Below are 27067 nucleotides of genomic sequence, written 5' to 3' on the forward strand. Positions count from 1 at the left end.
AGTTTAAAAAATTTGGCTCTCAAAAGAAATTTCAATCGTGGTACTGTTGATATTTGGCTCTGTTGACTAATGAGTTTGCCGACCACTGCTCTATCCACTGAGCCAAACCAGCTGGGGCTGGCTTATTTTAATGTTGCTTTATCCTTAAGCAAAATTTCTCCCACAGCACTCTGAGAATGCAACTCATGTCCACCACTTGTAGAACAAACATCCAGTCGTGTGGGCAATCAGGAACAAAAGAGTGTTTTTAGGCAGTTCTTAAGGTCCAGATACGGCACAATCAACTTCGGCTAAAACAACATAGAAGCGGTTGGCAGCATGTGGGTGGGGGTTAAGAAGGCCACGTTACAAAGGTACCAGGCAACGGAGCTAATTTTCCTCACAGCTGCTGTGGGAACTGAACTTCAGAAAAGGTTTTGATAAATATGACAGCTACATTTTGGTGACTTCAACAATAAAGGGCGGAAGTGACAGCTAATTATAATGGATGCTGGAGCTGTAACACTTGAAGTAGGAAGAATGATTTATGGGCGCATTCTCGCTAGTCATTGTATCAAGTCAATACATTCCAATTTTTCCCAATTAAAATGTGAAAGGCACGAAGTAAGAAAAATGGGGCAGTAAAATTCACCTACACGAATCTCTTTAAATATAGTCGTTAAGATAAATGCATTTCTGAGGTCTAAGCCCTCAAAGAAATCCAGTGAAACATTTAAAATAAATGTTTGTTGAAGGAAATGAAATCTGTATGTATATATTTAATGAGCGTTGCCCATAGAGTTTTATCTCAATATTAAAAATGAAACAAGCCCTAGCTGGCTTGGCTCAGTGGATAGAGCACTGGCCTGTGGACTGAAGGATCCCGAGTTCGATTCCGGTCAAGGGCACATGCCCGGGTTGCGGGCTCAATCCCCAGTAGGGGGCGAGCAGGAGGCAGTTGATCAGTGATTCTCTCTCATTATTGATGTTTCTATCTCTCGCTCCCTCTCCCTTCCTTTCTGAAATCAATAAAAATATATTAACAAATAAAAATAAAACAAAACAGCCCAGCCGGTATGGTTCCACGGTTTAGCATCAACCTATGCACCAGGAGGTCAAGGTTTGATTCCCGGTCAGGGCACATGCCCAGGTTTTGGGCTCGATCCCCAGTAGGGGGCGAGCAGGAGGCAGCTGATCAATGATTCTCTCTCATCATTGATGTTTCTCTCTCTCTCTCCCCCTCTCTCCTTTCCTCTCGGAAATCTACAGAAATATATTTTTAAAAAAAAAGAAAGACAAGAAGAAGGAATCAAAGACTCCTCAAAGTCTTAGCGCCGTTTCTGATGGCTGATGTGCGGCTATGACTTCAACCCCTAGGAAGGCTTGAAAGAAATCCGGGCTTGTCTAGGGAGTGACATTCGTCTTAACATCCCACATGACGGTTATGGACAGAAACAGCAGCTGTGATGACATCAGCAGCTTTAGGGCCAACCAAGGACCCTTACTACTCAGGTGCTCAAGCTCTTAAAGCATCGGCAGCAGCCAATCTCTGCTCCACCTGCCCCCGGACACCAGCACTGCCCCTTCCTAGACAGTCCCCACGTCTGCTGACAGCACGGTCGTTCTCCCCGTGGGCCCTGCCCCAGGTGCTGGATAATGCCCACTGCTTCCCCTGAGCATGTCTCACAGTCACCGGGAGGCAGCTTCACCATGTTTCTCCTGTTTCATTTCCTTCCAGCTTTTTAAAAAAATATATTTTTATTGATTTCAGAGAGAGGAAGGGAGAGGAAGAAGGAAATAGAAACCTCAATGATGAGAGAGAATCATTGATCGGCTGCCTCCTGCACGGCCCCGACTGGGGATCGAGCCCGCACCCCGGGCATGTGCCCTTGACTGGTATCAAACCCGGGACCATTCAGTCTGCAGGCTGACACTCTATCCACTGAGCCAAACCGGCCAGGGCTATAATTTTCTCAACATACCCTCTTAAATGAATGATTAGTTTGGTGTTGAAGGTTCAATAGATTCATTGATTGCAAGAATCTGACAATTCTGGAATGGGGGAGATTTTTAAATAATAATATTTTTGATTTCCCGGTCAGGCACATGCCCAGGTTTTGGGCTCGATCCCCAGTAGGGGGCGAGCAGGAGGCAGCTGATCAATGATTCTCTCTCATCATTGATGTTTCTCTCTCTCTCTCCCCCTCTCTCCTTTCCTCTCGGAAATCTACAGAAATATATTTTTAAAAAAAAAGAAAGACAAGAAGAAGGAATCAAAGACTCCTCAAAGTCTTACCGCCGTTTTTGATGGCTGATGTGCGGCTATGACTTCAACGCCTAGGAAGGCTTGAAAGAAATCCAGGCTTGTCTGGGGAGTGCCACTCGCCTTAACATCCCACACGACGGTTATGGACAGAAACAGCAGCTGTGATGACATCAGCAGCTTTAGGGCCAACCAAGGACCCTTACTACTCAGGTGCTCAAGCTCTTAAAGCATCGGCAGCAGCCAATCTCTGCTCCACCTGCCCCCGGACACCAGCACTGCCCCTTCCTAGACAGTCCCCACGTCTGCTGACAGCACGGTCGTTCTCCCCGTGGGCCCTGCCCCAGGTGCTGGATAATGCCCACTGCTTCCCCTGAGCATGTCTCACAGTCACCGGGAGGCAGCTTCACCATGTTTCTCCTGTTTCATTTCCTTCCAGCTTTTTAAAGCCCCAGATGCTGCGAATAATGTCCACTGCTTCCCCTGAGCATGTCTCACGGTCCACCAGTCACCGGGAGGCAGCTTCGCCATGTTTCTCCTGTTTCATTTCCTTCCAGCTTTTTAAAAAAATATATTTTTATTGATTTCAGAGAGAGGAAGGGAGAGGAAGAAGGAAATAGAAACCTCAATGATGAGAGAGAATCATTGATCGGCTGCCTCCTGCACGGCCCCGACTGGGGATCGAGCCCGCACCCCGGGCATGTGCCCTTGACTGGTATCAAACCCGGGACCATTCAGTCTGCAGGCTGACACTCTATCCACTGAGCCAAACCGGCCAGGGCTATAATTTTCTCAACATACCCTCTTAAATGAATGATTAGTTTGGTGTTGAAGGTTCAATAGATTCATTGATTGCAAGAATCTGACAATTCTGGAATGGGGGAGATTTTTAAATAATAATATTTTTTAAATGATTGAACAAACAGAAATATGCCATTTAAACCCTGTTAATGTGTATTTTAATCTTAGTCCAGTTTTAGTGGAAAAGACCTAAACGATCAATAGTAAAACAGGCCAGCTCTTGGGTTGCACCAACTCCAGCTCAGTAGGAGGAGTTACTTCCGGTGACTGTCCGCAGCGCTGGGCTGGTGGTGGGACCACGCAGCCACCTGGGATGGGCCACAGCGGCTGAGCCACCTGCCCAGACCTGCTCCTGCAGCCTGGGCAGGGAGAGAATGGCTGGGTATCTAGAATCACTGAAGCTTTTCATCTCGGAACTGGTATTTCAGTGGGAGAGTGATGGTCACTATCTGAGGAAAGGACTCCGTACACCCTACGATTGACAAACTGGGTTTAATTTAAATATGTTTCCTCACTGCCCTGGCTGGTTTGGCTCAGTGGATAGAGTGTCATTCCGTACACCTTAAGATCGAACAAACATATATTTAAATATGTTTCCTCACTGCCCTGGCTAGTTTGGCTCAGTGGATAGAGCGTCGGTCGGAGGACTGAAGGGTCCTGGGTTCGATTTCGGTCAAGGGAGAGGACTGAAGGGTCCTGGGTTCGATTTCGGTCAAGGGCACATACCTTGGTTGCAGGCTTGATCCCTGGTTGGGGTGTGTGCGGAAGGCAACCAATCGATGTGTCTCTCACACATTGATGTTTCTCTCTCTCTGTCTCTCCCCCTTCCTTCCAATATCTCTAAAGTCAATGGAGAATTATCCTCCGGTGAGGATTAGCCAAATAACTAACTAACTAACTAATTAGCTAGCTATGTTTCCTCTGTCAGATTCCTTAGAGCTCTTCACATCGGTGAGGATTAGCAAAATAACTAACTAACTAACTAACTAACTAACTAGTTATGTTTCCTCTGTCAGATTCCTTAGAGCTCTTCACATGCTACGGAGCTTTGTGACGCTAAGAGGACTGAATATCCAACATTCATCAAACCTGGTGGGCCATGAGTTACTTTTCATGGTTAATTTCCTGGATCACATATTCCTTAAAGCCTACCTATCTCCAGAAATGGAGCTCTCAGCCCACCCTCCGCTCTCACGGATGAGAACACTGAGGCACAGGTTTAAGGGGTTGGGCTGGGGAGATGCTAGGTCACTTACACATGCCCCTCATACCTTCATGTCCAGTGTCAGGATTCGCAGGCGAATGGTTTTTTCACCACAACGTGCTACCTTAAGAAAAATATGTGATTCCGAAGCTGGTACCTGAAGGGCCTGTCTCCTTAGCAACAGAACAGCTGCACAGCTGGCAAGCCAGTGCTTGTGGGTTAAAGATCATCAACAGACAGTCACTGCATGTTTACAGTAGTCAGAGAACTGCGCCAATCATGGCAGAGAGTTTGGGGAAAAAAACGGCATAAACCCACAAAATGTTTAAAATCCAGTTTGAAAAGCAATGCATTTCAGCACTCGTTAAAGTAGATATGAGCCCGGCTGGCGTGGCTCAGCGGCTGAGCATCGACCTATGAACCAGGAGGTCACCATTCGTTGCCCAGTCAGGGCACATGCCTGGGTTGTGGGCTCAATCCCCAGTGCGGGCGTGCAGGAGGCAGCCGATCTATGATTCTCTCTCATCATTGATGTTTCTCTCTCTCTCTCTCCCTCTCCCTTCCTCTCTGAAATCAATTACAAGATGACTAGTTGGAATGTCATAAAATAGTTTGGGCAGAGAAAGAATTTCTGAGTGTCTGTGGTTGCAGTGGGAGAGGATATGAGACGCCACGGTAACCCCCATGGACGGACATGGAGAAGGAGTTGCTTTGGAGCATCGTGGGGTCATTAATGGAAATTTGGAGGCACCGGTTGGAGGAACCATGGTCCAGAAAAGGAAATGGGGAACCGAGTGTGCAGATCTCCTCCCCGCCAGTTCCGGGAGTTAGAGAAAGGAGCGGTGACCAGGCAGAATTGCCAAAGAGGCCCTGGAACAGAAGAGTACATTTCCCACAAAATATTGTCAGTTGCAATCAAAACAAAACAGAAAATGGTGTTGGGGGTGAGAGAGAAGGGGACAGGGAAGGGAACGTGGCCACTAGGAAAAACCAATCTCTCCTAGTCTTGTCCATTTTTCTTTCCTGAGATGCAGGTCCATTTTTGAATATTGCCATGAATAGAGGTTTCTCCTCTGAAACAGTTAAGTGTTATGTCTGTGCCCTTTTCTTTCTACCTCACATACTAGCTACTCTTCCATTTGCTTTGTTGGTGCCGTATTGTGTTGTTGCTATTGTTTCCTCCATGGTGTCGTTAGGAGCTCCTGAGAGTCCTCAATCCTGACCCCCATGTGGAAAAGCCGGTGGTGGTCCTTTTTCTCCCACAAGCTCCCGTGGCCGTGGATTCTAGGGGTCACCCTGAACCCCTAGAGGACAGGAATGCAGAAGCACAAACATATTGAATTCCTAGTCTTGGGAATTGAACCCAAAGGTTGATTGAGATCAAGAACTCAAGTATTGCCGAAACCGGTTTGGCTCAATGGATAGAGCGTCGGCCTGCAGACTGAAAGGTCCCAGGTTCGATTCCGGTCAAGGGCATGTACCTGGGTTGCGGGCACATCCCCAGTAGGGGGTGTGCAAGAGGCAGCTGATCGATGTTTCTGTTTCTAACCCTCTATCCCTCTCCCTTCCTCTCTGTAAAAAATCAATAAAATATAAAAAAAAAATTAAACAAAAAAGAACTCAAGTATTGAGCAAAGGTGTCATTCTATGGCTATGATGTCACAATGGGTTTGGAATCAGGAAGATGTGAATGAGTGAAGGTTTTTTTGTTTTAAACAAATAGTGTTAGATTTTCTCTCCTTTTCTTAAATGAATCTTTATTGTTGAAAGTATTACAGATTAGCATTAGCTTTTCTTAAAGAAAAGTATGTGAGAAAGAAAACCTGACAGCTTGGTATCACAGCAAGCAACATCATGAAAGAAAAATGCTTTTTCATAAATAATTTACTTTTAAAAATTATTAGCAGGGAAGTAAGAGGGAGGGGTTTGGAGCTAGATTGCCTGAGTATGCATTCTAGCTTTGACATTTCCGGGAAGGTGACCTTGGGTATGTTACTTATTTGTGTCTCGGCTTCTGCCTTTGTGAAATAAAGAGATGATGGTGTTTACAAGAACGGGTTATTGTAAATATTAAATGAGTTCATACTCTTTAATTGCTTAGAAGAATGCCTAGTATAGAGAAATCCCTCCATACACTGAAGCTGGTATTTTTATTAGTTTTATTATTTCTCCATACATCAAAGGCAATAATCTGATTTCACTAGAAAACTTCACAAAATACCAGGCTGCTTGATGTAGGTTGAGTTTGACACCTGGGAAATGTATCATAATGCTTCATGTCATTGTTAGCTTCACGCACAACTCTGCTCCGATTAAATTCTGTTCCAATGCAGGGCTCCTGCTGAGAGTGCTTTATGTCGCACCGAGGCAGAGCGAGAAAAACCCCACCGTCAGGCACAGCCGAAAGGGGAACTAATTCAAGATGAATGATTAAGTGCAAGAACATTGTCCCAAATATGAAGAACTATAGGGAAGGGGCGGACCAGGTAGGAGACACCGTTTGTGCATAAGCCTGGAGAGGAGGAGGAGAAGGGGTGGGTGTTGATGGAAGAGGAGTCACCAGTAGGTAAGCAGTTGACATACAGAGGCAGGGCAGCTAATGGGATGTGAAATGTTCATGCAGAAGAGTTTTATTTTACTTTATTTTTGTTAATCTTCACTTGAGGACATTTTTTCCATTGATTTTTTTAGAGAGAGTGGAAGGGAGAGGGAGAGACAGAGAGACAGAGAGACAGAGAGACAGAGAGAGAGAGAGAGAGAGAGAGAGAGAGAACGAAACATCGATGTGAGAGGAGACACATCATTGGTTGTCTTCCACATGCGCCTGACTGGGATTGAGCCTGTAACCGAGGTATGTGCCCTTGACCAGAATCGATCCCACAACCCTTCAGTCTGCAGGCCAACGCTCTATCCACTGAGCAAACTGGCCAGGGCCAGAAGAGTTTTAAATCCTTCTCCTTCCCCAGCTATGTCTCCTCTCCACCCCCATCAAAGAATAGAGTCTCTTCCAGGAGAAAAATAGGAAAGATTGTTACGAGAATAGAGACGAGATTTCTTTTAGTTTTTGAGTTTGGTTTAGCAGCAGAAAGATGAGAACATGGCAACTTTGGGCTGGTTCATACCTGACTCCCAAATTGCCAGGAATAAAATGAAAGATGCAGATTCTGCCAACTAACCCATCAATCTAAAGATTCTAAGATCCAGCCCGGCCGCTGTGACTCAGTGATTGAGCGTTGACCTATGAACCAGGAGGTCAAGGTTGGATTCAGGTTGCGGGCTCAATCCCCAGTAAGGGGGCGTGCAGGAGGCAGCCGATCCATGATTCTCCCTCATCATTGATGTTTCTATCTCTCTCTCCCTCTCCCTTCCTCTCTGAAATCAATAAAGATATATTTTAAAGATTTAAGAAGCATCTCTAGGTTCCAGTCAAGATGGTGGAGCAGGTCAGCGCTGTGCTGGCCTCCTCCCATGAACACATCAAAAACACAACTGAATTAATTACAGACCCAACCACCCGGAGAACCATCTGAAGACTAGCCGAGCAAATAGATCGTTTTACTATTTTACAGGCGAGGAGAGCAACAATAGAATCTATTCTAGTTTTTATCTTCCAATACCGTCTTCATTGGGAAGATGGAAATAACATCCACCCTTAGGCTGTTATGACAAATGAAGAAGTATATCTAATGCCATTCACACAGTATCTAGCACATAAATAGTAGTGTTTTTTTGGGGGGAAAAAGATGCAAAAATTTCTTCCACTCGCCTCTTCCCAATCCCCCCCACCCCAAGTGAAGTTTACCCTGCTATTAAATTTACAACCAACAGAGGGATGCAGATTTCTACAAAAGAAGTCCCTGTAGGACGTCCCATATGGCCCCAAATCACCGGCAGCTTAAAGATTTCCCACCAACGCAGATATTTTATTCAAGCCTATGGCCCTTGGCCAACCTACCCAAGGTTGCCTCCGCCTTACTATTACAGAGCTGAGCTAAAATGTAGTACGTGTGGGCCCTGTGCCCGGGTGATGGGCAAGTCTCCCTGTGCACCAATGATCCAGCACTTCCTGCCACCGGTTGACCAATGGGAAGAAGGTGATGTAATCCACCATGGATCACGTGGACACAAACAAATACATGAAAATGACAAGACCGTTCAAGTGTACTTTCAAAATTCAAAATTATTATTTACAGAGAGAAAGATGACATCTTCATCTTAAGACTTATTAAAAGAATAACACAAATTCCTATTCTAAAACATACTATGTTACACAATGTGCATGTTTTCCTCTATCTCGTAGATTACGTAATCGGATCCTGGAGATTTAGGTTTAGGTAACAGGAATCCCACCCTGGCCTGCTCCAAAGAATCTAATGCAGGGGTCCTCAAACTACGGCCCGCGGGCCACATGCAAATACAAATATTGTATTTGTTCCCGTTTTGTTTTTTTACTTCAAAATAAGATATGTGCAGTGTGCATAGGAATTTGTTCATAGTTTTTTTTTAAACTATAGTTTAAAACTATAGACCCTCCAACGGTCTGAGGGACAGTGAACTGGACCCCTGTTTAAAAAGTTTGAGGACCCCTGATCTAATGCATCTGAGTTACAAAAGCCTAAAGCAGTTTTTTTTTTTTTTAAAGATGATTCTGACAAGGAAAGGCCTACCATTCCACATTAACTAAAGGTGACCCTCATCAAACAGTACAGTTAAAATTAACAATGAGCCCAGCCCGGCGTGGCTCAGTGGTTGAGCACCGACCTATGGACCAGGAGGTCACAGGTTTGATTCCCGGTCAGGGCACATGCCTGGGTTGCGGGCTCCATCCCCAGTAGGAGGTGTGTAGGAGGCAGCCGATCAATGATTCTCATCATTTCTCTCTCCTTCTCCCTCTCCACTCCTTTCTGAAATCAATACAAATATATTTTTAAAAAATAATAATGAATGCTGTAGGTTGATTTCCCTCAACCACAGCAGAGGGGACTGTGTGCTTTAGAAACGGGGCAGTTTCGATGCTGAGAAAACTCTGAGTGTGTGCGTGAGCCGCGGGAGGGTTACCTGTCCCAGGGACCGCCAGTCCAGGCCAGCGCTGCCGATGTAGACGTGCTGCTTGTCCACGATCCAGAAGGAGGACTGCAGCCGGCCCTTGTTGTAGGCGGACATGTTCATGTAGGTCACCTCGGCGCCTAGGAGTTCAAGGAGATGCCGTCAGCCTCCGTGTCCAGGCCCTGGACGAGCAACCAGTCAGCCACCGCCCCAATCCTCGTGGTGTGCATGGACCCCAATTCAGGGAGAGAGGAGCATCCATCAGCTGCCTCCTGCACGCCCCATCCTGGGGATCGAACCTGCAACCCAGGCATGTGCCCTGACCGGGAATCCAACCGTGACCTCCTGGTTTATAGGTCGATGCTCAACCACTGAGCCACACCAGCCGGGCTAAATTACTTGTTATTTAAGCTGGTTTTGGAGGGCATTCTGTGTCTTTACTGTTATTCTTAAGGTATTAATCAGATAATTTTGTACTTTATTTTATGCACACATAATTCTAGAAGCCCCACGTTTATATATACAAGATATCCCCCCAAAAATGTGTACACACCATATATATATATGTATATGTACACACACACACACATATATTTATTTATTTCAGAGAGAAAGGGAGAGGGAAAAATAGAAACATCAATAATGAGAATCACTGATCAGCTGCCTCCTGCACGCCCCCTACTGGGGATAGAGCCCGCAACCCGGGCACGTGACTGGACCGGGAATCAAACCCTGACCTCCTGGTTCATAGGTTGATGCTCAACCATGGAGCCACACAGCTGTTCAATGAAAATGAAGTGTATTTTAATAAACACTGCCTTTATAATTACTCAAATGTGTGTATATATTTTTGGGGACACCCTGTATATATTTAATATTTGACTAAAAATATTCAGCCCTAGCCTGAAAACTCATGCAATTTTCAGCAAGTTGCACAAATTGCACAATTAAATGTTCCAAATTTTGAAGATTTAAAATAAGCATCCTGTCAAAATACTCATCACAATGACACAAGAGGAAGTACGCTAGTACCTTGTGGTTAAAAGTAAAAAAGAATAAAGTTCCACATTCCCTGTGGATTATCATCATGAAAATCAAACAAATCCCACCTGCAATTTTATTTCCAGAAAGTCACCTGTTGAAAGCATATTATCATCAGCTTCAATAAATTTTATGACCGAACATTTATAGATTCAAGAGGTATATGTAAACTACAATTAGGAAGCACCATATACGTATAGACACCTGTGAACCTTCTATCTTTCTAAAAACTAGAACCTTAACCATTCTTTTTTTTTTTTTTTAAATCCTCACCCGAGGATATTTTTCCCATTGATTCCTGGAGAGAGTGGAAGGGAGAGGGAGGGGAAAAGAGAGAGAGAAAGAGAGAGAGAGAAACAATGACATGAGAGAGACACATTGATTGGCTGCCTCCTACACTCACCCTAACTGGGGCTGGGAACCTGCAACCAAGGTACATGCCCATGATTGGGAATTGAACCAGTGACACTCTGGTCCGCAGGCTGGCGCTCTAACCACTGAGAAACCCGGCCAGGGCTTAACAATCTATTAAAGCAGTGCTTCCCAATCAGTGGCAATTTTGTCCCCCTGTCCCCGGGGGACATGAGTTCTATCTGGAGACATTTTTGTTTGTCACAACTGGGGAGAGGAGCGCTATTAGCATCAGGTGGGTAGAGTTCAAGGACGCTGCTCACACACAGAGCAGTCCCCACAGCAAAGACTGAGCCTGCCCGCATGCTGACAGTCCCACGAGTTTGAAATCCTGCGTTAAAGCTTTTGTGAGTTTATATTTGATCCCATACCCTGCCACGCTCCTCTGATGTAGCCACAATCCTGAACTCGGTGTTGGCCATTGTCTTGTTCTTATTTTTTATCATTTCAAAAATATTTTTATTGATTTCAGAGAGAAAGGGAGAGGGAGAAAAAGAGAGAAACATCAATGATGAGAGAGAATCACTGATCGGCTGCCTCCTGCACGCCCCACACTGGGGATGGAGCCTGCAACCCGGGCATGTGCCTTAACTAGGAATTGAACCATGACCTCCTGGTTCATAGGCTGATGCTCAACCACTGAGCCACGCCGGCCAGGCTTGTTTTTAAATATTTTATCACATGTGCATGTACCCCTAAGAGTATCATAAAAAAGAGTTTATTGCCAGCTTTGGTGTGTCTAACAGGGAAATGCATCAGCATCAATAATTATAGATTTCTGCAAAGGCGCTCAGATCTTTCCTGAAAGCAGTTTGCGGCAGGAACTCTTCTCACCAATCCGGGGCTTCTCTTGAATGTATTAGCTGTGTGAGCAACGCAAAGGTCAAGCCAGCCCATTCTGGGAGCTTTCCTAAGACCAGCACAGTTTAGTCAAGTTAATTAGCAACATTTTTGGAATCCACTGGCTTGGAGGCGAAAGGGGACAGCATAGGATAACAATCACTTGTCATGACCGCATGGCTCTGCGTTCACGGGTTCAGAAAGGTTTTGAGATCATCAATTACAGGCTCCCTGGTATTTGTATAGCATTTTCCTCGTTATTGCAAAGAATGACAAAGGTTACAGAGAACCCGCCCATTCTTTGGCGTCTACCCGCCAGGATCCTAGAGACTGCTAACCAGGGCGCCAGGGATGGAGTCATGCGGAAGGGAATGACTGGTTTGAACGCCCAGCTAGAAAGTAAGCTCAGACTCGAGGTTCCTACTTTAGCTTCGAGGCTGTCCCTCCCTCCTGCCCAGACTGCACAACAATCTGACCTATTCTGACACTGGAGAGGCGTTGCTCTCACAAACGAGTCTCTCAGGAAGGACTCCTGATGAAGTCCCTATTAAAAACTCTCCCCAATCAAAAGCTAAAGGAATACAAGGAGCCCGGCCGGCATGGCTCGGGTTGAGCATGGACCTATGAACCAGGAGGTCACGGTTCGATTCCTGGTCAGGGCCCATGCCCGGGTTGTGGGCTTGATCCCCAGTGGGGGGCATGCAGGAGGCAGCCAATCAAAGATTCTCTCTCATCATGGATATTTCTATCTCTCTCTCCCTCTCCCTTCCTCTCTGAAATCAATAAAAATATATACATAAAAAAAGAATACAAGGAAATGAAATGAAAAAAAAAAAGAAATGGGGAAAAAAATACCACACGCAAAAAAACATGGGGGAAATCTTTGAGGGGCTGGTTTTTATTCGTTTAATTCCAGCAAGTAGCACGGTGCCACGTATGTTTTAGAGGTTCATACACTGAGTGAATGAAAATAACTAAGTGAATGAAGAGTGAGTGTATTTAAAAACACCTTCACTTACCCCCTCTGTCTACCTTTCTTTTTCTGAATAACTGGCCACAGGAAATCAGTGGAATTTCCAGGGCAAATTCTGAGCAAACATATTCGATCCGGAAGGACCCAGCCACAGGCAGGAAGGACGCTAGAGGGAAAATACCTTTTATATGTGGGAGATATGGTTACGGGAATCGAAATATGGCTCCCTTCCAAACAAAAGTCATCACACAGGAATGGGCAGGCAGTTTGACAGGACTTTCTAACGCGACTTGAACAAAATGCCCAACACTTCAGATGCTTTGAGAGCCAAACGTTTCAACATTTATTCTCCCTCTTGGAGAAAAAAAGTCACAAAGCTGCTATCCATTCCAATTCGATAGTCATCCGAGAAATCTCAAATCATCCGAGAAACCAGAGAGTTTTTCTCTTTAATGTTCTTTGCAGCCAACCAGGTCTTCAAGGACAGGGCTGCCCTAATTCCCCTAAGTTCCCGTGAGTTCACCTCCCTAGGCATGTCGGCATCTGAGCTGATTTCTATTCTATTTTTTAAAAATACATGCTTCTTGATTTCAAGAGGAAGGGAGAGGGAGAGATAGAAACATCCATGATGAGGGAGGATCATTGACCGGCTGCCTCCGGCACGCCCCCTACTGGGGATCGAGCAATTCTTCCTGGTCCCCATCTGTTTTTCTCTAAATACTAGAGGCCCGGTGCATTGGGTCTCTCAGCATGGCTGCAGGATCAGGCCAAAACCGGCTCTCCAATATCCCCTGAGGGGGTCCCAGATTGCGAGAGGATGCAGGCTAGGACCAGGGACCCCACCGGTACACAATCGGGGCCAGGGAGGGATGCGGGAGGTTGGCCAGCTGGGAAGGAACCATGGGAGGGCTCCAGGGTGTGTTCGGCTGGTCCTTATGGGCTGGACCCCAGCAGCAAGCTAATCTACTGGTTAGAGCGTCTGTCCCCTGGTGGTCAGTGCATGTCATAGCAACTGGTCAACTGTCTGCCCCCTGGTGGTCAGTGCACGTCATAGAGAGTGGTTGAGCTGCCTTAGCATATCATTAGCATATTACGCTTTGATTGGTTGAACGGATGACCGAACGACCGGACACTTAGTATATTAGGCTTTTATTATATAGGACATTTTTATTGATTTCAGAGAGGAAGGGAGGATAGAGAGATAGAAACACCAATGATCGAGCCGGAAACCTGGGCATGTGTCCTGACTGGGAATGGAACTGTGACCTCCTGGTTCATAGGTCAACACTCAACCACTGAGCCACACATTGGTTTCTATTTTACATCAAAGTCAGGACCTGGTAAAACGGGTAAAATCATTTTCTGCCCTTGGCAGGGGCAAGAAGGCTTCACGGGCAGGTTATCAATTTGTTGCCTCATTTTCACGGTTACACTTTCACAGCAGAGGGGCTGGGCGACAGGGCAGGAGGCAGGGGCTCGCCTGCTGTTTCCAGCTGCTGCGTGGGAGTGAGGACAGGCGCTCAGCCCCAGCCACACGCCTACAACACACCATCCCTCCCTACCTGGCTGCCCTGCCTGGTCTGGGGGTAACTTTTCCACGGTGCCCTCTCTTCATGGACACGCCCCAGAATTCCTGCCTATGCCAGAGCCCTCCTGCAGAATCTATTAAGACAAAACTTTTATTTCTAATGATCAGAATGATCAGAGGCAGCTGATCCATTCTTTGAAGATATCTCCCTTGCGTATGTGGCCGGGGAAGTGTGTTGCATCACGTATGACTGCTCTGGTTATCATGAGAATTCTCACATGAGATCAAATACAAAGTGTGTATCAGAACCTCCATCTCACAGCAGGCCACTGCAGTTGCCCGATTCTCTTTTTAGAGTCTCCAGAAGTTATAAGGTCTTCGAAAAACCCCTGGAGTTCTAGTCAATCCCCAAACCTAAAAATGAAGGACCACAAGCAAAATACCGGAATACGATTTTCTTTTTTAAAATTTCCTTTTCTTATACCAGTTGTCATTTCCAACTGACAAATGGTCTTTTTCAATCTAATTACAGAGACGCTCACAGGTAACTTCCTGGACTTGGCGGCATGGTTATTTAAAACTCAAGAAAAAGGTGCCTGGGAAACATCAAAAGAATTAATCAACGTCTTACAGCCATGAATGAAGGCAGCTATTATTAATTTCCAAGGCTATTATAGGAACAAATGAACAGGTTTTCAGGTTAGAACTGCAACATAAATGTTGCACACATCCTCCCTTTATGTTCACTGCATTCATTCCCAAACTGTTGGTGGTATATTATTCACCTACTAGAGGCCTGGTGCACGAAATTCGTGCAGGTTAGGGTCCCTAGGCCTGACCTCCCCGCCTCCTCCTTCCCTCACTACCTCAGTGCCCTGCCTCAGCCGCTGGTCACCCGCCATGTTCTGTGCCGCCCCCTGGTGGTCAGCGCACGTCACAGCAAGCGATCGAACTCCTGCTCTCCCAGGGAACTTCTGAGTGGACAATTTGCATATTAGCCTTTGATATATATAGATATTTTCATGTCCGTGTAACATTCTTAGTAGGTAGAGAATGTGGTGCCTGCCCCTGCCTGTGACATTTCTGTTCCTTTCTTTTTATTAACTATATTGATTTCAGAGAGGAAGGGAGAGGGAGAAAGAGATAGAAACATCCATGATGAGGGAGAATCATTGACTGGCTGCCTCCTGCACCCCCCACACTGGGGATTGAGCCCACAACCCAGACATGTGCCCTGACCGGGAATTGAACCGTGACCTCCTGGTTTGTAGGTTGAAGGTCAACCACTGAGCCACACTGGCTGGGCAATGACATTCCTGTTTCTCACTACTGGGCACCAACCCTGCCATCTCCTCCTCTCACATCTAATCTGTGCAGGAACTCTGCTTCGACCTATAAATACCACACAGCTGTTTTTTATACCATTTCCCCCTGATATTCACAAAAGGATGCCAGTGGTCTGTGAGTCTATACGGTTCATTCTTTCCTCACAGGGATTCTGTGACCTTGTTTCTGCCATCTATGATTATTCTAGTAACACAGTCATTCATCAAGAGCAGCCGATGTGCCAAGACCAAAGCTAATGGCTTTGCATATAGTATCCTGTAATTCCTACAGCCATTCCACGAGAACACTCCATTTCCCATTACTTCCCATGTCTGTTTATTGGGTAGTTTTCAAGGCATTTGTCTATTTCACCCAAGTTTTCACACTTATTGGTGCACGGTTGTTTGTAACAGCCTCTTAGGATCTCTTTAATGTCTCAAATATCTGCATGATGATCTTTTTAAATCCCCGATATTGCTTGGTATTGTCTCCCCCTTTTTTTCTTGACCACGTTCCTCAGTAATTTATGAAATTTTCAATTTTTTCAAAAATCAACTTTTGGCTTTTTTGAATTTCTCTCTGATGACTTTGTTTTTCATTTTATTAATTTTGTTTCTCATATGTTTGATATTTTGTCCTTTTTACTTTCTTGGGGTTAAATTTTTCTTTCTTTTTAACACACCATGAAAAACTCCATTCATATTCATATGGTGTGAAAATTGCAAGAAAAACTTCAAATTAATTTAATTTATTTGTTTATTTTAAAGATTTTTAAAAATGGATTTTTAGAGCGATAGGAAGGGAGTGGGAGAGAGAGAACATTGATGTGAGAGGGAGTGAAACACTGATTGGCTGTCTCCTGCACAGACCCTACTGGGGATCGAGCCTGCAATCTGGGCATGACAGCTTTTGTCTTTTGGTAGGAGAATTTAGACAATTTACATTTAATGTAACTACTATTATATTTGGGTGTCAAACATCACCTTGCAATTAGTTTTCACTTTATCCAACCTGCTCTTTTAGTGACTATAATAAACTGTTTCCTGGATATACTAGAGATCATTTTTTTAAATATATATTTTATTGATTTTTTACAGAGAGGAAGGGAGAGAGATAGTTAGAAACATCGATGAGAGAGAACCATCGATCAGCTGCCTCCTGCACATCTCCCACGGGGGATGTGCCCACAACCAAGGCACATGCCCTTAACCGGAATCGAACCTGGGACCCTCCAGTCCGCAGGCCGACGCTCTATCCACTGAGCCAAACCGGTTTCGGCAAGATCACCTTAAATTGATATTTTTGCAACATCCTGGGCAATGTAAAGTCCCTACACATTTTAACTCCACTGTCTCCCTTCCACTTTTTGTGCTGTTTTATCTACATGTATTTTAATTCCCAGAAGACATTATTACTGTTGTTTTGTACTTGCCCACATATTTATCCTTTCCAATGGATTTCATTCCTCCCTTTTTTACTTTGCTTACATCTAGAATCATTTCTTTCTGACTAAAAAATTTACCTTACTTTAAAAAATGAGCCTTCAGCCCTGGCCGGTTTTGCTCAGTGGATAGAACGTCAGCCTGCGGACTGACCGGTCCCAGGTTCGAATCCGGTCAAGAGCATGTACCTTGGTTGTGGGAACATGCCCAGTAGGGGGTGTGCAGGAGGTAGCTGATCGATGTTTCTCTCTCACTGATGTTTCTAACTGTCTATCCCTCTCCCTTCCTCTCTGTAAAAAAAATCAACAAAATATATTTAAAACAAACAAATAAACAAACAAGCAAAAAAAAAACTGCCTGATCTTTTAAAAATAAAATAAAATGAGCCTTCTGTAAAAATAAATTCTTTCAATTTCTGATTGTATAAAAATATCTCTATTTTGCCTTCATTTTTGAAGGTCATGATTGCTGGGTATAGAATTGTGGGTTAGCAATTATTTTCTTTCAGCACTCTACAGATGTCACTACATTGTTTTCTGGCTTCCATAAATTCTGTCAAAAAGATACTTACCAGCCCTAGCTGGTTTGGCTCAGTGGATAGAGTGTCTGCCTGCGGACTGAAAGGTCCCAGGTTTGATTCTGGTCAAGGGCATGTATTAAGGTTTCAGGCTCCAGGCCAGCCCCTGGTCAGGGGCCTGCAGGAGGCAACCAATCGATGTGTCTCTCTCACATTGGTGTTTCTCTCTGTCTCTCCTTCTACTTCCTACTCTCTCTAGAATCAATGGAAAAAATATCCTCGGTTGAGGATTAAAAAAAGAAAGAAAGAAAAGAAAAAATTTATCAGTTTCATTATTTTTCATTTGGTTGTCATATGCCCGTTTTCTTTCAATGCTTTAAAAAGTTTTCCTATTTTTGGTTCCCATTAGTTTTTCTATATGGCTAGGTATGTTTTTCCTTGTATTTATCTTTCTTGGTGTCTGTAAATACTTTGATGTCTTTTGTTAGTTTTGAAAGTTATGAACAGTATCTCTTCAAATACTGCTGCATGCTATTCTCTCTTTCCTATAGTCCTTGAATGCCAACTATACTTGTGTAGATTCCTAAACCATGTTCCATGTTCCTTTTGCTCTTTTCTGTGTCTTTCATCTTTTTCTCTCTGTGATATACTTCTATGGATATGTTCTACTCACTAACAATTCACTAATAACCTCTTCTGTTGTGTCTAATCTGCAATAAACCTTATTATGGAATTTTAAATTGCAGCTTTTGTATTTTTCAGTTCTGGGTTTTCCAGTTGCTTTAAAAAACCCCCAAAAAACCCAGTTCTCTCTTTCCCTAAATACACTAATTATAGTGATGTCAAAGTCCCTCTCCAATATCTGGGTCTCTGTAGATCTGTTTCTGTTGTCTTCTCTTGGCTTGTGGCTCTCAGTTATTTGTTGCTATGCCTTGGCATGCTTGTAATTTCCGATGGACTTTGTATTAAAAAAAATTCCGATTTTTGCCTCCTCAGTCCAGTGCTACTCAAGAAGTTCAGGCTTCTGCTTTCTGTTTGACCTCTAGTCCCTGGCATGTTATTGACAAATCCCTCAAAAGAAAAGCTGGCAGTGAATACAGGGCTCATCCTAATGAGTTTTCTTCTCTCGGGTCCAGGCCCCACTAGGACCTGATGCCTTAATTGCTCTTGATCCATTCAAATAGCTTTCTTTTGTGCGACTGTATTCTCTCTGCAGGAGGATTAGTCTGAAACAAGCTATTCCATCCAAGTCCTTCTCAGGAAGCTAAGGCCATTAATTCATCTGCTATCCCCTTAGTGGGAGGCTGTTTTATCTCTTACACTTCCAGGACCTCAGGGCTAGAAAGTAAAGTAAGTGCTCTCTTTAATCTCTTTTGTCACTTCCAGACGATGCCTCCTTCATTTTTTCAAAATCCCAGGCTGCATTAAAATTCATGTCATCTGGCTGTGTTCCCCATGACCACGGCTTGCGGCTCCCCTTTCTCAGCTTTCCGGTTCTCTATCATTCATTAAAGACTTTAGTTAATTGCTTTCTCTCTTTCCCTCACCATCGCCAACCACGTATTACTGTCACTGATACAAACAATGTGGATAACTCAACACTCTAGCCCAGTGGTCGGCAAACCGCGGCTCGCGAGCCACATGCGGCTCTTTGGCCCCTTGAGTGCGGCTCTTCCACAAAATACCACGTGCGGGCGCGCACGTACTGTGTGAAGTTGACTTAAAACTTTAAGTAAAGTTTATTAAGTTAATTTTAGGGAATGTTGTGGAGTGAAAGAAGATGTAGTGTCGAGGATTGAGAAAGGTATGTTGAGATGGTTTGGACAGATAGAGAGGATGAACGAAAGGAGATGGACGAAACAAGTATCCAAGACAAGTGTGGATGGGAGAGTTGGAAGGGGTCGACCTCAGCGAACGTACCTCAATCAGATTGAGGACGTTTTTAGCAAAAGCCAGCTTAGGAGTACCCTAATTAAGTTAATAACAATGTACCTACCTATATAGTTTAAGTTTTAAAAAGTTGGCTCTCAAAAGAAATTTCAATGTTTGTACTGTTGATATTTGGCTCTGTTGACTAATTAATGAGTTTGCCGACCACTGCCCTAGCCCCTTAGCGACCTTGTCTTTATCCCTCCATGGATCTTTTCCTCCGTTTCTCTTTAGTAACCCATTCTCATAGTATCCTAGACTTAGCTATTGCCAGTAAATACACATTTAAAATGATGATGTTAAGGCTCACCATTCTGACCTCTGCCTTCTTTCCTTCCAGCTCACATGCATTAGAGTCCCACTTTGACATCATTGAAATGACCAAACCACTGACCTTACCACTTCTTCAATGTCCATCACGCAACTCTTGCACTTACTCCCCTCTTTATCTAGTTTATACTTCATGGTCAGCTCTCTGTAGCTTTTTCCTAGGGAAATCTTAGACTCCGATGAATTCTATCTTTTTCCTTCCCTATACTTTCACCAGAACAGCCAAAGGTTGCTAGAGAAAGTCTCACAATCACGGTGATCCATTTCAATTTAAAATGATCATCACAATCAATACAATGATACAATCCTTTTAGTTTCCGAACTAAGTTTGATTTCTACTTCCACTATAGCCACTTCTCCAAATGCTTTGTTTCTCTTCATAGAAAAATTTATCTAATTCTTCACCTAGCCACTCATTTTTCACTCCCTATCAACCTGGCTGTCAATACCCTTGTTAAATTAATCAATGAACACTTATGCTGCCAAATCTAATGGCTCCTTCTCTACTCCTTTTAAAAAAATATATTTTTATTGATTTCAGAGAGGAAGGGAGAGGGACAGAGATGGAAATATCAATGATGAGAGAGGATCATTGATTAGCTGCGTCCTGCATGCCCCCTATTGGGAATCGAGCCTGCAACCCGGGCATGTGCCCTGACCAGGAATTAAATTGTGACCTCCTGGTTCATAGGGCGACGCTCAACCACTGAGCCACACTGGCCGGGCTCCTCCTCTACCCTTAGCTAACTTCATTTCTTAGCAAAGAAAACATTTCTCTCCTTTCTCCTACCTCACTGTCCCTTATCTCAGTTTCTCTGGTCAATTTCTCTGTTTCTACAAAGTCTCTAAATCAGCGGTTCTCAACCTGTGGGTCGGGACCCCTTTGGGGGGTCGAACGACCCTTTCACAGGGGTCGCCTAAGACCATCGGAAAACACATATATAATTACATATTGTTTTTGTGATTAATCACTATGCTTTAATTATGTTCAATTTGTAACAATGAAAATACATCCTGCATATCAGATATTTACATTACGATTCATAACAGTAGCAAAATTACAGTTATGAAGTAGCAACGAAAATAATGTTATGGTTGGGGGTCCCCACAACATGAGGAACTGTATTAAAGGGTCGCGGCATGAGGAAGGTTGAGAACCACTGTTCTAAATGTTAGAAAGCCTTTGGGTTTGGTCCTGGGCCCCATTCTATATCTATACTCACTCCTGTGAGAATCTTGTTCAGCTCTGTGATTGGGGGTCCCCACAACATGAGGGATTGTATTAAAGGGTCGCGGCATTAGGAAGGTTGAAAACCACTGCCCTAAATGTTAGAAAGCCTTTGGGTTTGGTCCTGGGCCTCTTTCTATAGCTATACTCACTCCTGTGAGAATCTTGTTCAGCTCTGTGGCTAGAAATGCTATCTCCATACTGATGATTCCGCAGATCACATCTGTAGGCTTGGCCCTTCTTTGAGCTTTAGACTCAGAGGAGAGGTCAGACCTGAATTAATCTCTCTACTTGCATCTTTAAGAAGCACAAAACAGAATTCGCTTTGCTCAAAATAGAGCTCTTTATTTTCCCCAAATGCCAAGCCCATTAATCCTATTATCTTTCTGTCTCAGTAAATGACAGCACCTTCCAATCCCTTGCTCAGACTTAAACCCTTGGGGTAATTTTGACTTCTTTCTTTTTCTTAACCCCATCCACACAGCCAATACATTTTCAATGTCTGCCAGTTCTATTTCTAAAATGTATTTTATTTGTGGTGGGTTTGTTTTTTTTAATCCTTGCCCGAGGATATTTTCCCATTGATTTTAGAGAGAGTGGAAGAGAGAGGGAGAGACAGAGAAACATCGATGTGCGAGAAACACATTAATTGGGCCCTAACCGGTTTGGCTCAGTGGATAGAGCGTCGGCCTGCAGACTGAAGGGTCCCAGATTCGATTCTGGTTGGGGGCATGTACCTTGGTTGCGGGCATCCCCAGTAGGGGGTGTGCAGGAGGCAGCTGATCGATGTTTCTCTCTCATCGATGTTTCTCACTCTCTATCCCTCTCCCTTCCTCTCTGTAAAAAAATCAATAAAATATATTTAAACACACACACACACACACACACACACAACCCCCACATCAATTGGTTGCCTCCTGTATGTGCCATGATCAGGGCCCGGGCTGGGGAGGAGCCTGCAACCGAGGTATGTGCCCTTGACCGGAATTAAACCTGGGAGCCGGCGGTCCACAGGCCGATGCTCTATCCACTGAGCCAAACCGGCGAGGGCTAAAATATATTTTAAATGTTTATTTTTTTCTACCTTAACATCTCTTGCCTGGTGGGTAATTCAACAGCCTACTACCTGGTTTCCCTGCCTCAATTCCCCTCCAATCCATTTCCCACACAACAACCAAACAGATACAGTGGGGCCTTGACTTACAAGTTTAATTCGTTCCGAGACCAAGCTCGTTAAGGAGCTGGTTAACTCAAATTACTCTATCAACTCAATGCAAAAAATCGGCCAAAAGAGAGAGAGACAGCTGGTATCTCAAAAAACTCATTAGTCGGGACACTCGTAAGTCAAGGCCCCACTGTATTTTAAAAATCCAAATGAGATCAAGTTATTTCCATCAGTGCCTCATCAATTGTAAGAACACAATAAATATTTGTTCAAAGAAAGAATGAATGAATAGATGGATGAGTGAGAAAGCAACTGGCTCAAGGTTCAGAGCTAGAATTGAAAGCTGAGTCTCTTATTTCATCACAAAATACATCTTTACACAGGACCCAGGGGTGGTGTCAGCCCTTACTCTTCAGTACGTGTGGCTGAGAACAAACAACCACGCTCTGAGACAGATTTCAAAACAGATCTTGCTAAATAGCTACATTTTATGCACTGTGGCACCACAATCACATTCCTTACAATTTTCTTCATTTAATTTTTTTGGTTTCATTTAATTTAGAAGGCAATGGAGCTACGCTGAGGGGGATGGATGTTTTTGCAATTTTCTAAGTCCTCTGAGAAATGTGTAATTTACAGAGATCCAATAATATTGATCAACATCGTAGGCACGGGGCATTCTGCCAGGAATTAGCACAGCAGACGTCTTTTATTACCCACCAACCATGGGACCTTCGGCACATGATTTCATCTGTCTGTGTCTCAGTTAATCTGGAAAATGGAAAGAATAACAGCATCTACCGTTCAGGGATGCCTGGAGGTTAAAAGAGAATGCAGATAAAGTGCATAGAACAACACCTGATGATTAGTTACAACTATTATGAACTGCAATTGCCTTGCAAATGCACCTAAAATAGCGGGGTTTTTTTGTGTGGCGAATGTTTTGATAAAGAGACTTTTAGTAAAACCTACATTATCCCTAATCTGTAGGTTTTCTGGCAAGTTGACAGTTGAATATATATCCTACCCTTGGTGGTTATAGGCAGGTTTTTATTACTGGGGCATCTGTGCCTCACCCCTCTCTCTCTTCAGCCTCTAAAAAATGTTCACCTTGCAAAAAATCAACATACATGTAATAAAGAAATGGCTCTCAGGCAATTTTATCTCAGTCACTAAACAGACTCCCCAAACAGTAAGAATGAGGAAGGGAGGCGTGTGAGGTTGCCAAGCAGACAGCTTGCTGAGCCGCATGGTGGGTTGGCACACAGTGAACCATATGCCGGCGCCTGCTGGGACTTTCGCGGCTGCACAGACGGGGCTGGAGCCAGGAGTGGGCTCAGGCGGGAAAAGGGAGTTTAAGGGGAGTCTGTGACCACTCTGGTCCCAGCAAAAGGGACCTGGAGTGTGGACACCTTCCTCCAGGCATCTAGAAAGGAATGGCATCCATCAGTGTCTCCTAAAGTGCCAATGAGATGAGGTGGCTCTTCGTTGCAGCCATGGGGACCAAGGGGACACACTGGGAAGAGCTTAGAGCTAAGCCAGAGGGCAAAGACATGCATTCATGAAGGCAGAGAAGCTTCTATCACAAGGGTCTATGCTGGGTTTAGGAAAGCCCGAATCCAGTCCCGTTGGGAAATTCAAGGCAGTATCTATTGAGCACTGGCAGTTCTACTGGCAGGGGATTCAATTCAATTCAACCAACCAAGTGCCATTCAGGTCAGGGTGTGGTGGAAGGGATGGTCCGGGGCTGCCTATCACTACTTGAGCCAATTCAGCAGAGACAGGGTTGAAACCTATATGAGCATTTACTTCAATCCTGCCGGCAGCATGGGAGAGCAGCAGGTCACCCACAAACATCTGCTCTAACCCCCCACCATAGGCCAGCTGCCTATATTGGGGAGAAAGGCAAAGATGACGTGGGAAAGTAGGAATTACAGGCATGGGTCAGTAGGTAAGGTAAAAGGGTGGGTGCCTCTGGGACTAGACCAGTGATGGCGAACCTATGACACGTGTGTCAGAGGTGACACGCGAACTCATTTTTTTGGTTGATTTTTCTTTGTTAAATGGCATTTAAATATATAAAAGAAATATCAAAAATATAAATCTTTGTTTTACTATGGCTGCAAATATCAAAAAATTTCTATATGTGACACGGCACCAGAGTTAAGTTAGGGTTTTTCAAAATGCTGACACGCCGAGCTCAAAAGGTTCGCCATCACTGGACTAGACTGTTCCGGCCAGGCAGCTGGAACCCTTTCCATGATGATAGGCAGTTCTCGGGACAGGAGGAAGGACTACATTCAGATGTTGGCTCCCATGTCCCAGGGCGTACCACTCCCAGCCAGGTTAGAATGTGCTTTCTCTATCAGAACAGAACCATCACAGTGAACAGAGCATGACTATTTCTTACTAGAGGCCCAGTGCACGGAATTCGTGCACTTGCGGGGGGGGGGGGCCCTCAGTCCGGCCTGCGCCCTCTCGCAGTCCGGGAGCCCTCGGGGGATGTCCGACTGCGTAGAGGCGGGAGAGGCTCCTGCCCCCGCCACTGGGCTCGCCAGCCGTGAGCCCGGCTTCTGGCTGAGCAGCGCCCCCCCTGTGGGAGTGCACTGACCACCAGGGGGCAGCTCCTGCATTGAACATCACAAGGAGAGCCCTTCACTGGGACAACAGAAGACCTTATGGAATATGCAGGTTTCTTAACAACGGCAACCTCTCACATGGTGGGATGAAAGCCAGAAGAAGACAGAGTTCCCTCTGGGGAAATTACTAAACACACTTGATCATGTGACCTGCAATGAACACAGAAAACCACACCTACATGTATGTACAGCTTGACTTTGGAATCGTTATAAGCCAGTAAAACCTAAGTAAAGAGGCCTCAACACGCACAAAAAAATCTCAAATTACGTTACGCTTATTTGGAGCAAGCAGTTCAACAGTCACCTTGCAAAATGTCTAAGTTGGGAATGGGGGCAGCTTGTATTCATTTTCAAATTTACACCTGCCCCCCTATTCTCAGATTGAGGAACATACGTTCCTTTTAGGGTCTGGTTTAGAATCAGCCTCCCTCAGAGTGGTATTCGGAATGGCCGGGCTTAATCTAATTGAATTTTTATCAGAGTTCAGGGTTTCTAGGTTGAATTTTCTCATCTATGGCTGAATTTTAAAGCAACGCTCATTTCCATATGCCCTTGGCCCTGAAGCACCGAGCTCCCATCGTCACATCTCTGACACGGATGCGTCGTCCGATGGCTGCACACAGGTGGCAGCGTCACAGGTGTCACTTGGTGGTCCGCGTGGTGACTCTGTTATGACAGGTCTCCTGCCGTCTCTCAACACTCAGTCAACAAATCACGTAGGCCCCTCCGGGGAAGGAGCAGGAGGCTCGCTTCCCCTCGGAATCTTTTGGGATTTTCTGGGAAGTTTCAAAAACAAGCAGAATGGAAAAAGACAATAGGAGAGACTCTGTTTCTTAAAGTCACAGAGCACCACCACAGGCGGAAAACACGGGCATCGATGATTCAGACACAAAAAGGGAGTCAGAAAAACTGGGCTCGATGTAGAAGTCTGAAGAATTCCTTGGTCAGCCTGGCCAGGATGGCTCAGTGGTTGAGCATCGACCTACGAACCGGGAGGCCACGGTTCAATTCCCGGTCAGGACGCATGCCCGGATTGTGGGGCTTCATCTCCAGTGTGGGGCGGGCAGGAGGCAGCCGATCAGTGATTCTCTCTCATCAGCTGTTAAAGTGTGTATACATTTTTGGGGGACACCCTGTATATAGTACTGTATACACATATATATCTTAATAAAAGCCAGATAGGTCTATGATCAGTACCTAGGATATAGCTCTGAGAAATTAAGGTCCTGTTTACTGCTCCACCTTTATAAAGGAAAATCATTTGTTTTCTTATTTTTATAAGAACACCTATTGTACAGCAAGAGAGCCTAAGGTGTAGTAATATATACATAAGCTGAAATTCGAACGCTGCTTTTTTGTGTGTGTGAGAAGCAATGACTGAATGAAGTTTTAATTCATAGTTCACAACAGAAACGTAAACCGTGCCTTTACCATAAATCCATTAAGAGCTATTTCCTATTTAGAGTCGCCATATACTCAGCAGCACTGAAGAAAGGCTGTTACACGCTCTAGTATTCCCTAGTTTTTATTTTATTTTATTTTTAAAAAATATTTTTATTGATTTCAGAGAGGAAGAGAGAGATCAAAACATCAATGATGAGAGAGAATCACTGGTCGGCTGCCTCCTGCACGTCCCCTACTGGGGATGGAGCCCACAATCTGGGCATGTGCCCTGACCGGGAATTGAACCATGACCTCCTGGTTCATAGGTCAATGCTCAACCACTGACCCACACTGGCTGGGCATATTCCCTAGTTTTAACTTTGGTTGAGTTGACAAGATTGAGGATGAGCTGCGGCAAATAGCAGATTTGCAGGTGTACAGTTAAGCAACTCTTCTGCTCCTCGCTCTCTTCCTAACTCATCTGCATTCTATCCTTCACGATGAATGAAACCCAAAGGACATGCAAAAAAGCTCCAGGAGAAAAATTATCTGCAGATGCAGGTACCCAGAGTGAGCCAAAGGGAATCCATTTTCAGCAACGTGTCAGATAACAGAGTTTCCACAGTGGGAGCCAATTTCATGTTTCTTAAACAGGAAAAGTAATAACGCATTTCTGATCCATGTGGATTGTATCTGTCAATCCACTAAAGTAGGTGTTTTCTACTTTTCCAACGATATTATCAGAGTGAAGCTTTTTAGGCCCAGCCATATCTCATCATTTTTCTTTATTTTCCCATGTATAGAAAAATAGTATGCATGGTGATAAGTGCCTATAACAATATAAATATAATATTAATAATGTATAATATAATATGTAGGGAAGATGACAAGCAAAATGCCCAGCATGTCTAAACAGCACCAAGATGAGCTGTGATGCCAGGCCAGCATGGCTCAGTGGTTGAACATCGACCTATGAACCAGGAGGTCACGGTTCAATTCCCGATCAGGGCACATGCCTGGGT

The 27067-nt window shown here is 44.5% G+C and overlaps 1 protein-coding gene across 3 annotated transcripts in view; it reads right to left on the minus strand.

Annotated features, from left to right (window-relative positions):
• PLD5 (phospholipase D family, member 5) overlaps nt 1–27067 on the minus strand; it is a 132004-nt gene that overhangs the window by 34767 nt on the left and 70170 nt on the right. For all 3 annotated transcript variants that reach the window (XM_005882439.2, XM_014530105.1, XM_005882438.2), the window contains one exon: nt 9306–9433. In XM_005882439.2, coding sequence (XP_005882501.1) covers nt 9306–9433 — 128 coding nt within the window. The remainder of the gene's footprint in view (nt 1–9305; nt 9434–27067) is intronic.

The sequence above is a fragment of the Myotis brandtii genome, unplaced genomic scaffold (assembly GCF_000412655.1).
Source record: "Myotis brandtii unplaced genomic scaffold, ASM41265v1 scaffold717, whole genome shotgun sequence".
In the NCBI taxonomy this organism is placed as follows: Eukaryota; Metazoa; Chordata; class Mammalia; order Chiroptera; family Vespertilionidae; genus Myotis; species Myotis brandtii.